The 18,484-nt window shown below is 31.8% G+C and overlaps 2 protein-coding genes across 2 annotated transcripts; both read left to right on the plus strand.

The window, feature by feature from the left end:
• Nucleotides 1–1,196: 1,196 nt before the first annotated feature.
• LOC149904572 (glutamate receptor ionotropic, delta-2-like) lies at nucleotides 1,197–5,331 on the plus strand. Its single transcript, XM_090107383.1, has 10 exons — nucleotides 1,197–1,891; nucleotides 1,961–2,085; nucleotides 2,149–2,242; nucleotides 2,349–2,508; nucleotides 2,611–2,838; nucleotides 3,013–3,121; nucleotides 3,349–3,533; nucleotides 3,614–3,718; nucleotides 4,002–4,071; nucleotides 5,122–5,331. Exons 1-10 carry the CDS (start codon nucleotides 1,197–1,199, stop codon nucleotides 5,178–5,180), a joined length of 1,830 nt encoding a protein of 609 aa, XP_089963509.1. The 3' UTR covers nucleotides 5,181–5,331.
• A 324-nt stretch (nucleotides 5,332–5,655) lies between these two features.
• Nucleotides 5,656–17,811, plus strand: LOC149904573 (carboxypeptidase E-like). Its single transcript, XM_090107384.1, has 8 exons — nucleotides 5,656–6,067; nucleotides 6,155–6,351; nucleotides 6,434–6,589; nucleotides 6,852–7,018; nucleotides 8,647–8,801; nucleotides 12,449–12,709; nucleotides 14,201–14,343; nucleotides 16,888–17,811. Exons 1-8 carry the CDS (start codon nucleotides 5,848–5,850, stop codon nucleotides 17,032–17,034), a joined length of 1,446 nt encoding a protein of 481 aa, XP_089963510.1. The 5' UTR covers nucleotides 5,656–5,847; the 3' UTR covers nucleotides 17,035–17,811.
• The last annotated feature ends 673 nt before the right edge of the window (nucleotides 17,812–18,484 follow it).

The following is an 18,484-nucleotide window of genomic DNA, read 5'->3' on the forward strand; positions in this document are numbered from 1 at the left end:
GTTTATATTTACGTGTGTAAGTTTTAACTTAGTATTTTTGTTCATTTTATATGTCAGACGCTTTAAAATGTGTTTTTTTATTATTTTTATACACAAGATATTCTATATATCTTGTCTAAAGCACCTGCACTTTATCAGGTTTGAAATGATGTGATACATATTAATAGATAGATGTTTAATTAGATAAGTGGATAGATAATCAACGAATCAAGTATCTTTTTCATAATTCCAACAAGTAGAGGTGGCGCTTAGCCACCGTATGTGTCTCGTCGCGTAACAATAATAAAATATCCATTAACTGTAGTGCCAGTTTTCTTTCCATAATGTTTATTTAGTTTAAACACAAAAAGACTTCCTTGTGATATCAGACATCAAAAGAATCATTCTCATTATGCAATTAGTTATGTACATAAAACTTTTGTTCAATAATAACGAGTCAATAGTATTATCATTCGGTAAATATACATTTTAGCTATTAGAAAAATGTTGTACAACATGAAGTATAATTACAGATATATAATTTTCTTTGAAGCCTCAAATGAATGTAAACAATTATCTAATAACAATTTTCAATAGCCAACACTTAATTGTGTGTCTATAATATATCATGTGAATAATTATACTTTTCCATTAGAAATTGGTTCATTATATTTTCCCTAATCAATTTTATAAAAATATATTTAAGTGTATGATATAATTCCGCCATGAAATAACAGTTAGGATACATTATTATAGTCCCAAAAAATTCGTTTAAAAATTAAGTTTAGTTGAAAGAAGCTTAAAATGTAGAGCGTGTATGTATGTTTTATGGTTTTAAATGAGTTCTTTTAGTAAGTAGGTAGGTATACAAAAAATTAAGATATTTTGACGGGAAAAATATCAGCAACACTTCATTTTCTCTGCAAAGCATCATTGTAGTGCAAAGCCCTTCTTGGCAAAGCCTCAAATCTGATTTCTGCTATTGTCAAAATGTGAATCGATCTAATGGAAAAAATATCAAATATAATATAAACAATCTGAATGCCGGTAAATTTATTTCATTCCATATACATACATATGTTATGAACATTTTGATGGATCTCTAATTGCTTCCATATTGCGTCTATATCACAGGTCTATATAATAAGCCTATACATTATACAGATATCAGAATACTCGTTTTCATTACATTGTTAGGACTACTTATAAACAGCAAAATGTTATTTTTACCTAGTACTTTGTCACCCATAGAAATACTATTAAAAATATTAATCGATCAATATTTATTAACGTCTTATTGCGTTACAATTATTTCTGATGAGTCAATACATGCGGCTCTTTCAATCCCTTATAGAAATATTTTAATACAGAACATAACTGAAAATGTCGTCGATGTAATGATTAATGCCTCTGATGCTGGGTGTTCGGATTATATTATACGGTTAGAAAATCCAGTCGAGTTCATGGTTGCTTTCGATAAAGTGGCACATAAAGGACTTGTTAGACGCAGTGATAAAAAAGTTATTATTTTGCCATCTAAACTATCTCATGCAGTAAATAGGCAGCGGCAGTTAGATGTTTTGAGTATGAAAGAAACGAACTTTATTGTTCATATACTGTTAGTTATCCCTATTAGCACAAACGATGATTGTGAAGCTTATGACCTAGTTACTCACAAATTTGTAGGTGTTGATCATAATATGCCAATTTATTTGGACCGTTGGAATTCATGCTCGCAAACGTTTAAAACAAATTCGTCGTTATTTCCTCAAGAACTTTCAAATTTAGAGGGAAAAGTGGTAAAAGTAGCAGGATTTACTTATAAGCCCTATGTATTGTTGGATCTTGATACTAATATTGCACCATATGGACGGGACGGTGTAGAAATCCAACTGATGGATGAATTTTGCAGGTGCAGTTTCCAGAGATGTATAATTCAACATTAACGAGTTATATTACCTAAAAATTACTTTCTTTCCAGATGGGTTAATTGTACAATGGAATTAGTAGAAAATAATGGGGAGGAGTGGGGAGAAATATATGAAAATTTTACAGGTCTAGGTGTACTTGGACGAGTCGTAGATGACCGGGCGGATTTTGGCATAGGTATTTAATTAATGTTGTTAATCCTTATTTCTTCAAATGTGATAAATATTATTTTATTTTTAGCTGCATTATACTCATGGTACGAATCGTTCTTATTCATGGATTTTTCTGTATATAGTGTAAGAACGGCTGTGACTTGTATAGCTCCATCTCCCAGGTAAGAAATTTCAATGTCTGTCTGACTAAAACCACACATAAACAAAATGCACATACTTTCATATCATTGCACACTATTAATGCATACTTAATTACTTTAATTTTAGATTATTAGCTAGTTGGACTCTGCCGCTGATGCCATTCAGCTCAACCATGTGGATTGGACTGATATTTACATTTCTTTATGCCTCCCTGGCTCTATTTATCAGCCAAAAGTTTTCATCAAAAAATATATTTTTCATAACTTTTGGTCTATTAATTACGCAGGTGAAATACATTTTTATTAAATTCATGAGCGTTTAAAGATAAAAATTGCACTTTCATTAATACTAATACCATCTAATACATACATATATGCTTTTTCCATAGTCCCAAAGTCAAACAAAATTTCAATCATGGCGGATTCGGAGTGTAGTCATTTGGGTGATGTTAATTGGATTAGTACTAGACAATGCTTATGGGGGAGGACTAGCAGCCACCTTCACCGTTCCTAAATATGAGCCGTCTATAGATACAATTCAAGATATTGTCGACAGAAAGTTGCCATGGGGAGCAACACACGACGCCTGGGTGTTTTCACTTACTCTATCACAGGATGTATGTTAAAGTCGTTTTTGCTACCTACAATCCTTTTTATTTTTTAATTACCTTCCACCGTTGGCGGAGTTGGAAAATTCATTACTAGACATGTAGGTAGTTAAAGATGATAAGAACTTTGTCACTAATTTTACATAGGTAGTTACCTAAACATAAATTTATTGTATATTTTAGCCGCTTATTAAACAATTAATAAAGCAGTTCCATACTTATGAGCCTGAAGAACTACAGCGTTTAAGTTTCACACGAGAAATAGGTTTCAGCATAGAAAAGTTGCCTGCAGGTAAGTGAAAACATCAACCTTCAAGTACCCATGGACAAGTATCTAACGATTTCCTTCATCTTATCTGTGCCTATTTAAAACCTAGTCACATGTGATTAATAATTTTTTGGTCTTCACTTGGATTAGGATTATAACTGATACAATTTGAGAAACTTAAATAAATAAATCTAGCCGTGCGGAGCCGCGGTGAGTAGCTAATTAATGTCGTATTTCTTTGTACTATTTAGGATACTTTGCTATAGGAGAATATATAACTGAGGAAGCAGTTCGTGATTTTACATTAATGTTGCAAGATTTCTATTTTGAAAACTGCGTTGTAATGATGAGAAAAAGTTCACCTTATACCAATAAAATAAACGAACATATTGGAAGACTTCATGAGTCAGGACTCATGCTTGCTTGGGAAACACAGGTTATAAAAATATATTGATATAATATGTACAATGTATCAGGAATTTAATGATAAAAATATAAAATGACTTTTTGCAATAGATGGCGCTGAAGTATCTAGACTATAAGGTTCAGCTGGAAGTGAAGCTGTCTCGATCGAAGCATGATGTAGAAACCATAGAACCGTTACATTTCCGCCATGTTCTTGTAGGTGACCTTATGAAAGTTTTGATATAGTTTTTCACTTTCTTACTAATACTTATTAGATGATTTTATTATTATGCTCTAAAAATTGTAATTATTGCAATGTAGGTAGGTACATAATTATTATTTTAAAATTAAATGACACAGTAAAAAAGCAAATTAATCTCAACACCTCTTTTAATTTTTTTTGCAGTCACACATTTTTTTACTTTTTAACACATAGCAGATTGTACTTAGTCAAAAGTAGGTAAGACCTAAGAAATTAATAATTAATACATTTTTTCAGGGAATTTTTATTATTTATGTTATTGGAGTCTTGCTTGCGACACTTGCTTTCATGGGAGAAATTCTAATAAGCAAAAAAACGTAATGAAAATACATACATTCATGCTTATTCATGTATACATATGATGATTTATGATCTATGAATCTTTTTATCAAGTAAATAAATGTAATATGTTATAATACATATATTATTGTTTTATTTATCTGATTCTGTACGACAGTGTACGACAGTTCTATTTGAATGCATTACTGAAGTATAGTATCTAATAAGTAGGTATCTGTTGGCATGTGACGACTGACGAGTGACGATATTCGGAACTAATGCCACAGCCGTCATGTTGTAAAACATTTGATGACAGCAGATCGACTTATCGCTTAAGTTATTCAGCCGTACAAATAAAAACTTGATTATTCAAACCTTATGCAATGCATAGATATGATAAGAATAAATAAAGAATAAGGATGTCATAATTTCTTACAAATAAATTTGGAATAACGTCGATGTATCTATGCTCACGCTATGCAATGGGCGCGAAGCGGCAACGTCGCAATTCATTCACAAAATTATGAAAAACATTGAAATTGTCTACGGTTGCCTTGGTGCTGTCATTTTGCTGACGCTCGTTTGACTTCGTCAAATTTGTTGTGAAGTTTCATCATACGATGTTCTGTTTATTTATTTTTTAAATATTTATTGGAAATAATTTAAATATATCATTAAGTATGCAAGCAAATGATAGATAACGCTATCCAATATCTGGAGAACAGAAGATAAACCGACCTTGAGATAGAGAGTTGCCAAATAACTGGTACTCAAAACATACAACTCCAGGCTTAGAAGATTTATATTTTCAAGGAAAGTGTTATATTATTGTGATAAGTTTAGAAATAAGTTTTATGTATGTATGGTTTGGCGCATGTTGTAAATAAATAAATCATTATAAATATCAAAAGGGTTTTTCATAATTTCGTATATTTTGACATTTCATACAAAATTTTCCATTTCAATAGGTACGTAATGAAATTATTATTTTGCTCAACTTTTTCTACTTCTCGTATCGTCTCATTGCTATTATCTCAAATTTAGATTGAAAATTGCTTCTAAAACTTGTAAAACACAGCACAATGTACTAAAAGATATGTTATACTCGGTTATGTCAGACTTATACTAGGGTGGTAGCCGTAATAAGGACGGAATAGCATTAGTATGAATACTTATTACGAAGTTATACTAGGTTACATTTATTTCGTGTTTATTTGTATGATTTTCCCTTATTCTTAGTTTATTCTTTGCATAAAATGTTATAACTCGTTTATTTGTACGGCTGATTGAGTTTAAGCTGTCCATTAAAAGGCATAGTTTATTACTATTTAGCTATCGGTTTTTAAATGTGTCGGTTTGGCGACAGTGGTTTTCATACTAATTATGACATTATAGCACTTCTATTTGTTTTTACTATTCTGTGCACTCAACACAATATGTTAAAAATTTTTGTATTATTGATTACTTTTATTTCAAATACCGTAAAATAAAATAAGGCATGATATAATTATAATGGCAACACAAAAACATTGATGGCAATAATTTACTTAAGTTTCTGTAGGTTGGCAACATGTAAACGTTCCGCGGGAAAATCGATATTCGCTGCCGACTGCCGACAGCCGAGTGTCGACTGTCGAGTGTGTACTGTGTGGTGACGGAGCGTGTTATCTATTCACTTTATTTAATTCGAATAAAATAATTTATTTCGATTCGATATAAAGTGCGCTGGTATTAAAAAATTATGTGATTCAATATATTGTATACCTAAATATATACAAAAGGTTTGATAATAAAATACGAGAAAATGGCATTCTACAAATTTGTGTATTTGGCTTTTTTTATAACTGTTTCGTCAGAATTTGTATGGAAACATCATAATAATGAAGAACTTCCTTTAGTTTTGGAAGAAATACATGAAAAATGTCCTAATGTAACGAGAGTGTATGCATTAACCGAGCCATCTGTTAGAAATGTGCCACTTTATGTTATTGAGTTTTCCGAAACTCCTGGATTTCATCAACCATGTAAGTCATAATTTTAAGCTACCTCCTTCTTTAGTAATATATACTTACTTGTAAGGTCTTGCATTAAAAATTAATTTGTTTTACTAGTTATACCAGAAGTGAAATATGTGGGCAATATTCACGGGAATGAGGTGCTCGGCAGGGAGTTGTTACTGGGTCTAGCGAATTATCTTTGCGATCAGTATATAAATCGTGATCTCCGAATTGTGAATCTGATTCATAATACCAGAATTCACTTACTTCCCGCTATGAATCCTGATGGGTGGCAATTATCAACAGATACTGTAAGTTAAATCTTCCACTTAATAATTTATAAAATTCGGGTGTACGGAATTAAATATTTCATTCTTATTATTTTGTATTTAGGGTTCAAAGGATTTCCTTATCGGAAGGACGAACAATCATTCTATAGATTTAAATAGAAACTTTCCTGATTTGGATGCAATTACATTTGAATTTGAACGTCAAGGAATAAGTCACAACAATCACTTATTAAAAGATGTTACCCGTCTTGCTGCACCGGTGAGTTACTTTGGAATAAATATTATTGATATTAATAAATAAAAAATTAGACCTATAGAAACCTACCTATCTATAAGTCAAATAAAGTAAGACAGCGGAAGTTTGGGATAACTTAAAAAAAGCTCTGAAATGATACCATCACATATCAATATTTACTAAAATAAAGGTAGATTACATTATTACAAAAAAAAAACTTTGTAACCATGTTATATTTATGATGTTATCTTTTTAAAAATAAATTTAAAATAATAATTTATGTTAGCTGGAACCAGAAACAAGGGCCGTAATGAGATGGATGATGGCGATCCCATTTGTGCTAAGTGCAGCGTTGCATGGAGGAGACCTTGTTGCCAATTATCCTTATGATGAGAGCCGCAGTGGAGCCCCCGTCTCTGAATATTCTGCTAGTCCCGATGATGAGACATTTAGGTTAATACATTTTATTATTTAATATATTTATACATATACTAGCGGTCCTAGAACAAACATTGTGACACAAGATTTATATATATTAAGATATGTATTTTATTGTAAAATAAATATCATGTGCAAATTCGAAGTAAATGTTGATTGATAAAGGACATTAAAATAATAAAAATTAAATGTTGTATGTGATACAATTTACTGGTTTAATGCTGAAGGCCAAGTCCTTTCTATGTTTTGCTTTTTATGTAGATATGGAAAAAACTGTGGAATGTTGATTTAGTTTTTATAGACTAAATTATAATACATAACAATTTATGGTGGACATTCCTCAACCCCTATTACTTTTTCCTCACTACATAATTTCTGGCCCTGTTTGGTGTAGTAAGAAGGAATTTAACTAAAGTCAATAACTATAAATAAATAATGCTAATTGAAATCTATATATTTTGGTGTCTTTATTGCACATTGTAATGATACTATTAAGTTACAACATTTTTGTTATAAGTTTGTTTTACCAATTAATTATTTGTGTCAAAAATCTTCTAAAAATAAACTCACTTAGAAATTAAAGATTGTAACGGATTTTAAACGCGATTAATTCATTAAGTATATTATTTTCCCGACGTTTCGCACACTTGTTGCAATTTCTAAAAGTATAATATACTCGCGATACTATTAGACCGGGAGATACTGACACAAAATTTCGAGTCATTTGTAACAGGATGGCGGTTCTACAGGGGTCTTAGTACGCAATGACAAAAAGAAAAACGATGGCGTGAACGCTGGTACCGGCGGCTTAGTCGCGTGGGCGTTAGTCGAACTCGTCGGAAAATAGCGAAAGTCAAACGATTTGTAACAGTATGGCACTTATTTTTCCTGTAAGTTTGAGGATCAACAAATATAAATACAAAATTTCAAAGATCTATGTGTTGGAAATCTTCACTTATATAAATTAATAATAAATTAAGTTTTCAAGTATGACAGCACTTTTTCCCCCTACTAGAAGTATGGCAAATATAATAATGGTCACATTTTATCAAATACTCTCCAAAAATCCAAATGCAATACTGGTACAAAAAGTTTGGCGAAATAAAAATTTTTTGCAGATTTTCGGCGGTATGGCGACCATTTGGAATCGTCAGAAAAGTATGGCATGGCGATTTTCGTAAATGGCTGCACGACGATAGTTACCTGTGCAAAAGTTAGCCTGGTAAAAATGGTTGAATGATTGTTTTATTTAAATCAACACATTCGCGTCGGTATGGCGGGCTGTAAGTCACACCGGAAAAGTATGGCATGACACTACCGGCTACTACTTTTTTATGGGCTATCGGTAAATTCTAAAATTTTTGTGTTACAAATCGTTTGACTTTCGCTATTTTTCCGACGAGTTCGACAAACGCCCACGCGACTAAGCCACCGGTACCAGCGTTCATACCATCATTTTTCTTTTTGTCATTGCGTACTAAGACCCCTGTAGAACCGCCATCCTTGTTACAAATGACTCGAAATTTTGTGTCAGTATCTCCCGGTCTATATAATCTCACGTTCTTAACCAAAATGTAAAAATTACTAAAAAAATATGACAATATATTAATTAATATACATATTAATTATTATCCTTATAACAGGGAATTAGCAATGTCATACGCGGAAGCCCATGCTGACATGGCGGACCCCAATCGTCCCGGGTGTCCCATAGGCGCGGGGGAAGATACACAATCGTATAATTTTGGGAAACAAGGGGGAGTTACTAATGGAGCAGCGTGGTATAGTTTGAAAGGAGGTAAGTTTATAGATACCTATTAAGTTTTAAAAAGAAAAAAAATGTATGTGTACTAGTGTAGGTACACACGTAAGAAGTGAAACTTCTTTATGACCTTATTTTTCAAAAAATAATTTACTATAAGTATGCAACTTTACAGAAATACGTCAATCACGCGTGTAAGGGATAAAAACAAGATGGCGCGTAACGAAAAAATGTTACACTAAATTTTTTTCCAACCCCGATAAAGAAGTTTCACTTCAAAAATGAGTCACGTATTTAAGACTATCAGTAGAATTTCACGAATTTTCGTATATTTGAGAAAAAATTGAATAGTTTGTAACGAGGTAAGTTTTTGTATGTTAAATCTATACCTATCTGTACTGCTATTTACCAATAATATTCCGATGAAGACTATGTTTCGTTGAACGCGCTAATGTTATGAACTACATGGATGATGAAAATGATTTAGATACAGTAGCACCTCTATAAGTCGAATATCAAGGGAGACGCCAAAAAATTCGAGTTATAGAGTTTTCAACTTATGGAGGATTTCGACTTAGGCGGATTTTGATTCGACATAAAGAGTTTGAGGTTTATTCTTATAAAATTTGAGGTACAGAGGTAAAATAAATTAAAATTCAACTTGCAGAGGTCACAAACATGTTTTTATTTATTAGAAATCAACATTATTTCAAATCATTTTAAAATAAAAAATATGGCATTAAAAAAGTCAGTATTTTTTTGCTTTAGATAATTTGGTTGTTCTCTAGCATTTTATAATCTATAAAGAGCAGAAAATTCTTCTTTTTCAAAGATACTGGTTTGCTTTATAAAATTTCGTAAGGTATTCAATGCGGTTCTTGCCTCTTTGATGGAAACCCATGGAGCGCATGTACTATTCACGTCTTCTATGTCATCTTAATCATTAGTATCGGTTTTCTGAGCTACTGAATCGATAATTACGTCATCAGATACCTACTCCTAAAATGTTTTCTAAGAAACAATTATAGTGAACTGCACTGTCGGCAAGTTGTTAAAGTCCAAATGATCAAGTTATAAAGATTGTAAAATAAAATGTTGCCATGTTCGAGATACAGAGGTCAAATTTAATTTTTCGAGTTATAGAGTGAAAATATGTACCAAAATGGCTTGGAGGGACTCGGTGATTATTTCGACTAACAGAGGGCCAAGATTTCAAGTTACGGAGGTTTTCGGGTTTGAAGGGAAGGGAACAAGACATTTTTTCGAGATTTGGAGGTTTTTGACTTATCGAGGTTCGACTTAACGAGGTGCTACTGTAGTAAGGATATCGAGGATAGTTTATTGTTTCTCTTTTATAAGTACTAGCTAGTTCTTTCTGTAAAATATTTGACTAAAACCATTTTTTTTCGCAAGTCATATCATATCTTATTGCGTAAAACGGTAAAAACAAACATGAATTGAATCTCGCGCGGCTCGTGTCGTGTTTTGTTTATAAACTGAAGGCACGTGGCTATTACGAACAATGGGCTTTGCCGTAGATCGATTGATAGTTATTAAAAGCATTTTATGTCATGTGTATTGTACGATTTTTTGCAAAAAAAAAACATTGAATTGTCGTAGATACTTACTTGATGTTACTAACGTTTTTTGACACAAATCACAGATGAATAGGTATGTACAAATTAGCACATTTTAGTTAGGATCAACAAAATCAAACTAAAAAAGTACTAAAAACCACATAAATATCACAGTATTACAATATAGGAAATATTGTAATACTGTGTAAATAGTATGAACTTACATGTATTAAAATATTCAAATTATTATTGTTTTAGTGTAGTTTTAATACTAATATTTCAACGTTGATATACCTACCATTACATACAATATGTCTGATGACCTCAAAACGTATTTAGCTATTGCAAGCTTTGAGGGTATAATGGTTTTTACGTAATAGGATTGACGTAAGCTGCTCAAGTGATTTGATACTTGAAAATAGTGTTGTAATGGAACGCCTCGGATTAAATACTAATTAGATCTGATATATTTGATTTATCCTTGTCGAAAGCTTATCTTCCAATTACGTAAAAAACTTGAATTTACAACAGAATAAATATATGTAATTCAAAATGTTTTATAGTTTTAGCTTGACCTAAGCCTTGATTACCATATCATAGAATTCATATACCTAATATAATTATCATTAATTCATGGAATTCAAACATATATTGTAATCGTGTTGGTAATAATATTATTATTAATCCCTCAGCCCCCGGAATCACAGACACTATAGAAAATCTATTGTGTCGTGGCCCGATCGGGCCGCTCGGTGGTCAAGTTGCAAAATAATAAAATATTTTTTATTTTTGGTCTTATTTCCAAAAGATCGAGCTAGTAACCTTGATCTAAAGATTTCAAAGCATGCAACAGCTCATATTCACCTACCAAAAATAGAGACTCGCGATATCAATTAACCGTTCATATTTAATCATGTCCTTTTAAGACTTGTTAGTCCGTCTGTCCGTTGTTTCCTTTATAGAACAGGAAGCGCTCGGTAATAAGTAATAACGTAATACTCTGGCATTTAAGATCGCGTTAACCATGAGATGTGAACTGGTTCGTTTATGTTATTTTTACTATTGTTCAACCTTTCTCTTGAATGCTTATTGTTATTCAATATTGAGGACGTGTTTGTGATTTTGCAAAATAAATATTTGAGAAATATGTTATACATAGTGTACCGGCTTGATCCTGGGGCTTTACTCGTGTGGTACGGTGAATCCAGATAATTAGTAGCCTATAATGTGTTTATCCAGACTATATTCTATCTCTGTACATCTGATTCAGTCAGTCAGCAACAAACATCCATTAAAGTCAGTCGGTATCTAAATGTAAGAATAGTTGGAATTATCCTTAAAGAAATCTGTCTTCTATATAATATCATAAACATCCAATGATCCAAAGCGTTATCCAAAGGTCTCTCTTAACTTGTTATTAAATTAAGATTATCACTTTGGGAATTCCTACACCTTGACCTTTGAGATACTATATTAGATCACCTACATGCACCAATCTTAAAGAAACTAGATTAGAAGCTAAATCCATTAACTAATTACATTTTAATTTGTGTGGTCCCATTCCCTGATTTAATTGATAAGTTTTATTGGATTATTCAGACACTACGGCTGAAAATAATTCTAAGAGCGAGGCTATTTAATTCTCTGCCCTGGATAAAATCCGTGACCTTATTTAACACAAACGTAAATCAACCAACCAAGATTAGTATGATTAAATAATTATTGTTAAAACATTGCTTAATTAAATCCACATACTTACCTACCTGCAGTCTTTTGACTTTTATCTCTGGTATAGAAATACATAGATATTAGATATCTATTCAATTCAACCTCGCAGAATTCAGTCTTGTCTTGTTTACTCAAGCTTTATAGACAGGAAGAATCTAGTGTTTTGTGAATAAGTGTTTCAAATACATAATTTAGTTTGTAATAATTATATTTATAAGAGGCGTATATAAGAACCTTACTCTCAAGTTTAAGACAGTAGCCTTTTTCATTTAATATGCAACAGATATGTAACTACTAACTAACCAAGGTATATTGTGTTGATTGTATGAGAAATATTTACTATATGGAGTAGAATACGAAATGAAACATTATTTCTAGGCATGCAAGACTTCAACTACTTGGCAACTAACGCGTTTGAGGTAACGCTCGAATTGGGTTGCCAGAAGTATCCTCCAGCGAACGAATTAAAAAACGAATGGCACAGAAATCGTGATGCCTTACTCGCGTTTATATGGAAGGTGCATACTGGAGTCAAGGGTGTGGTCAGCGATGACTCGGGATTCATACAAAACGCTATAATATCTGTGGTCAACATCACTGGACCGGTGCCAAGGCCGATACGACATGATATTACGACAGGTAAGATTGGGAAAATTTGTCCTTTAAAAAATTTATTGAAACGTGTTAGGAAATAATGTGTGAAAAATTAAGTTCAATCTGTCTAGATATTGTTTGTTTATAAAGAAAGCAAAAACAACGTTATAGAGCTTGGTCAGTCAACAAAGAATTTCTCGAAAATTTTTCTAATGTTTGTTTACTTATATTGGTTTACCAACATTAAAAAAAAATATCGTAAATAAGTCCCTACATAAATTGATGGTAAATGTAGTTAATGAACGCTTGTATTCAAATACATCAAGAATTTTTACATAGGTTTAATTTAGATTGATATTGGCTTGGCTAACATTAATTTTCCTCGTTAGGTAATTTGTATATCTATATATCCTGTTGCATTGTTCAGTGATAAAATATAATATAAATAGCTAGCATACCTATTCGTACAATATACCATTTTAATCTGTCTTTTGTTGGTATGACCAAAATGGACAATTATTACTTTTAATTCTATTATACTGTAGGCTTAACTGTAGGTATGTGCTTGACTTAATATCATAGATACAATGATGATTATAATTTATAATTTTAATATGTGACAATTTCTATTCTGAGGCTACAATAAATGTAATGTTTTATAAATATATTTATTTCTTATTATGTGAGGCATCCTTCCGTGAAGGCCGTCGTTTCATTCATTCATTACAAAAAATAGAATAACGATATAAAGCTTCTCTCATAACATCTTTATCTTGTTTCTTTATTTTTTGTACCAATCTCTAATTGAGATTCATAGTCATGTGGGTTTTTATTGTTCGAGGCTGGCGTACGATCTTATTTGGCTTAATGTTGAGTGAAGACATAATTTATAATTTAAATATGAAAGGATATCCTAATAAAGCTTGTTGCTTGTTAGCTAAGTATTACGACTCACAGATATTTAAGGAAAAATACACTTTGATAAAGCATAATAAATTTATTTGATATAAAGAAACAATGGTATTTTCGAATGGAATGTAAACAAGGGATCGGTGAGGAAATGAATGATTGAACGCAATTGTCCACAAGCGATTACATCTAATCTTGAGATAATAACGCATTTAATGAATCTTGAATGTACTACAATGGTCATGAGAAGGAATACATTAGAATGCTTCTATAATTCTATTATAATAAATAATAGCAGACAAGATCCTTTTTAATCAGAAGCAGCATTTTTAAACCATTTACATGGACCAAAAAAACTATTTTTTGGTCCATGCCATTGATAACTCGATTTATTTTAATTCTTTCTACTTCAGGAGTTATGTAGTTATAGAGCTCAGGATATTACCTACATTGATAAAAAAGCGTTAAATATTAAATTCCATAAAAAATATATTTAAGTTTACGCTAAATTTCTTTAGTCAATAAGCATACCACTCTTCAAAATTGAAGATGCCATAAATAATAAGTATATCCGTTAAATTATTATAAGATATATATATAAATTATAAAATATATTCACAAAACTAGGTGCATACGGTGACTACTACCGTTTATTGACGCCCGGTCACTACGAAGTAACAGCAAGTCATCCCGGATACTTCCCTGTATCGCGAATCGTCACAGTACCACATCACCAGACTGCTGCTAAGATCCTTAACTTCAGACTGGAGGTAAGAAATTAATAATTATTATGGTATTAAATGACATTTTTTATACTAACTGTTTTTGTTTGTGAATTTGCAGCCAAATAAACGCGGACGGTACGAAATAGTTGTTAATAAAAACAGTAAAGTAATGCTTTAACGAAACTATAATTGACAAAAAAGCGTTGCAGAGTTGCAGTTTAAATATATGATACAATGTAACCCTAGAAATTATAAATATAGGCAAAGCCATATTGTTGAGTAAGCGCATAATGCACCAACTTATAGGTATATTATAACATAGCTGGGTACGCCTAACTTATCATTAAATCGTCGTATTGAATGTGTAAGTTGTGTAATGTGTAATTAAAAAATGAATGATAATAATAAATAAATAAATAAAAGTTCATTTATTTGCCTTCACAACTTAAAACTATTACAAAGGAACTAAATATGTAAACGTGTAGCATTTTCGTTGTGAAGGACTAGTGTCTGAAATAGGTCTTTGAAAGACCTGTAGTACAGATCACTAGCCCCCCTCGCGGATAGCACTACTAAAATACATTTAAAGTTTCAATAACTAAATATCAATCGACAATAAGAAGAGAAAAACAAAACAATAGACTGAACTTAAATTTACTTCTGCTTAAAAAGTAACTTAAAATTATATACGTGACCAGTGTGTTAGTGAGTGTTTGTCTGTATGTGTGCGCGTGTATATGTATGTTTGTATGTGTGAGTGTGCGTGAATGTGTATGTTTGTGTGTGCGTCTACGTGTGTGTGTGTGTGTGTGCGTGCGTTTTTGCGTTTGTGCGTGTGTGTGCCATACACAATAAGATGTTAATACAGTGCGAAATAAACATTAAGTTTTTATATTTAAAAGATTTTCAGTTTGTTGGTAATCTAGGGTTTTCAAATAATTAGTTACGGCTGATTTACAATTATATTTATTTTGAGGATATATGTTTAACGTTTTATTTATTCGGTTATAAAGAAAAGGTCCCAAAAAGCAGAAAAAATTGTGTGAATGAAAACTTTTGAATTGTAAGGTCGGGCATATTTTATCTTTACGACGTTGGGTAGATTGTAGGTTTTTGTCAAAAACTAGTTGAGAATGCTGTTTTATGATTGTCTGTAGTATAAATGATTGCCTAACCGTCAGTAAGTCCCATTTTTTGTAAAGCTCGGTGGTAGGGAAACGGTAAGGGAGGCCAGCACCAACTTTGAGGATCGAGCGCTGGGCACGCTCAACTTCTATCAGGTAACTCTTAGCACTACCGCCCCAAGATGTGATACAATAATTTATTAAAGAGCTACAAAGGGCAAAGTAAACCATTTTAATGACTTGGTGATCTCCTATATGTCTTAAGCCTTGAATGAATGATAAATAGTATGTCTTCTTACTTCTCCAAAACTAATCAATCCAATCCTGAAAATAATTTCAAAATTTGCCGCAAACTTAAAAAAATGTAATAATCAAAAAGAGCCGTTTTCCATTATATATTTTTTTTATTTCCGTTATTACATACGAATGATTTATCCTGTTTTATTATGTCGCAGATTGATTCAGGGAATGTAGGGGTCAAAAGCGATCGATAATGCGCCTTATCTGTACGATAAATTGTTAATAACTATATGACATAAATTATTACATACCTATAGTAGGTATTATAATTATTCACGTGACTATAGTATACCATAATATTATTATCAAATCAATTATTCACGATATATTATTATATACGGATTATTTATTACGGAGGTACGTGTAGTAAAAGTGAGGTAGGTTGTAAAAACATTCAATAATTATGGTCCATACTTTTTAATGTTTTTTATATGCTAGTTCCTGCTCAACTTTCATCTACAATTACCTTGATCTATAGTTAAAGGGCGGTTTAAATTATAATACGGACACGACAATTCATCTTTAATATTTCACTTGCGGTGACGTCATAGAGACGATGACGTCAAATCTCTACGCAAACTGTAGCAGACTACTAAATTCGCGTAGGCGGGAATGGAAAATCGATATTTGATACATCTAACTCAACGAGATTAAGAAATATTTGGCAATGGAATATGGTTTCAAATTATAATGTATCCTTTACGTATTTTACAATACTAAAATTTTATAAGATACTCGTCCGCTGGCTTCTCTCGCATACATTTCTCGTTATTACATGGTATTCGATTCCTTACAAATTTCTGACTGCCTGAAATTGGATTAGATGAATTCTTGTAGACCTAATACAACCACGCTTCTAATGAGCATGGTATTATATCATAACTAGCGGTCCGCCCCGGCTTCGCCCGTGGTACATATTTCGCAAAAAAAAGGTAGCCTATGTTCTTTCTCAGGGTCTAAAGATTGTCTGTGTCAAATTTCATCAAAATCGGTTGAGTGGTTTAAGCGGGAAAGCGTAACAGACAGACAGACAGACAGAGTTACTTTCGCATTTATAATATTATAGTAGGGATACAATAATATACACTATCTAATATATTCCTATATATTTTCAGTCCACAACAAGTTTCCTACTAATAAATAATAAATATTTATATTTTTTCAGCCCACAACAAGTTGGTTCGACGACTACACAACATTCGGTTTGTATCCTCACGGCCTTCGCGACGGACAGCCGCGTATTTACAAGAGATCGCTCTACGAACAAATAACTAACACGTTACTAGAGAAAAAAGATACCCCAAAACATTAAAACCAAAGCCCAAATTTATAATCGAGAATTCTAACAAATTAAATAAAAATTTTAACAATTTTTGAAATATATTTCTAATAGACAATTGAATGTTGTGCAATGTATGTGTAAAGCGCGTCACACACGGTGAAGATACTATAACCGCCATGCTGTTACAAATGACCCGAAATTTTGTGTCAGTGTTTCGGGTCATTTGTAACAGGATGGCGGTTCTACAGGGGTCTTAGTACGCAATGACAAAAAGAAAAAATGTTGTGTGGTTTTATGAAACCACGGTAAAAGTGAAACTGTTCGAACGGTTCCGAACACTGCTTTGTGTAGCGCATGTCGCGTGACGGTCGGCTGCAGAGTAGGTATACCTACTCGGCAGCCGCGATACACGCGACATGCGCTACACAGACCAAAAAGTTTGAGACGATGTAATAAAAGTTTCACTTTAAAAATGATGGTAAGAACGCTGATACCGGATACCTTAAGATACTGTAATATTTTATATTAGAGAATCTTAACATAAAATATTTTAGTATCTTCACCGTGTGTGACGCGCTTTAATGATAGTAAAATCATGTTATCGTACGGTTTTTCTGAGATGTAAATAATGTTTAATAATTATGATCACTTTTACGGCATTAATTTTCCTTATCTACCTTTGTTTGGAGTAACAATTAATTAGTGGGGAATCTTTGAACAAATTTTATTATATCTATATTCAATTGCAATGATATAATATGAAATATATTTTCACATAATAAAGTAGTTGTATCATGTATGCCACAAATAAGTTCACAAATAACTTCACGTTTTCCACGACAGTGCCATAGAATATATTTTTATTGTATTATATTATGTGAATATTATTTACTTACAATAAAATTAGTGGTTGAAAGTATTTTCAGTGTAAATAATTTCTCTAGTCGAAACTGAGATGTAGTCAAAATAACGTATATTAATTTTTATTCAAAACGATCGAAATGTCTCGACTTTCAAGTTTCAAATATTATTTATTACTGGGTCATGAAATAGACATGGCTGGATCAGTGAAATAAGTAAATGTAAACCCATGAAATACCTTTATAGAGAATATTGTAATTAATATTATATAATTTGACCGTATATAATTCCTTGTATTTGGTGATTTATAATAAATTCGTAAGTTTTAAAAATCGTACTATACAATGTTATAAGTTTATTTGATAATCTCACTTTGATACATTATCTGTATATTAACCATGAAATGCTACCATTGTTTTTAATTTTATATGTACAGTAACAACTAACATTCATATTAATAGGACTCTTTTATTGACGAAACTTTGTACCTATACATATTTTAAGTTTATTGTCACTTTCAGACTTCTTAGAATAATAGTGTAAAACACTGAAATAAAATAATGCGCAACTTACTATTGTTTTTTCTTTTAAAACCCTTTCGTTTATCTAGTATGTATTT

Source organism: Colias eurytheme, chromosome 11 (assembly GCF_061535395.1).
Source record: "Colias eurytheme isolate Ceu_HAF_F1 chromosome 11, ilColEury1 Martin Lab GWU primary, whole genome shotgun sequence".
Classification (NCBI taxonomy): Eukaryota; Metazoa; Arthropoda; class Insecta; order Lepidoptera; family Pieridae; genus Colias; species Colias eurytheme.

Coding starts and splice junctions, on each gene's coding strand:
- LOC149904572 (XM_090107383.1), top strand. CDS start 1,197: ATGTTATTTTTACCTAGTACTTTGTCACCCATAGAAATACTATTAAAA. Junction 1,892..1,960: donor CTGATGGATGAATTTTGCAG/GTGCAGTTTCCA, acceptor CTTTCTTTCCAG/ATGGGTTAATTGTACAATGG. Junction 2,243..2,348: donor TGTATAGCTCCATCTCCCAG/GTAAGAAATTTC, acceptor CTTTAATTTTAG/ATTATTAGCTAGTTGGACTC.
- LOC149904573 (XM_090107384.1), top strand. CDS start 5,848: ATGGCATTCTACAAATTTGTGTATTTGGCTTTTTTTATAACTGTTTCG. Junction 8,802..12,448: donor GTGGTATAGTTTGAAAGGAG/GTAAGTTTATAG, acceptor CATTATTTCTAG/GCATGCAAGACTTCAACTAC. Junction 14,344..16,887: donor TCCTTAACTTCAGACTGGAG/GTAAGAAATTAA, acceptor ATATTTTTTCAG/CCCACAACAAGTTGGTTCGA.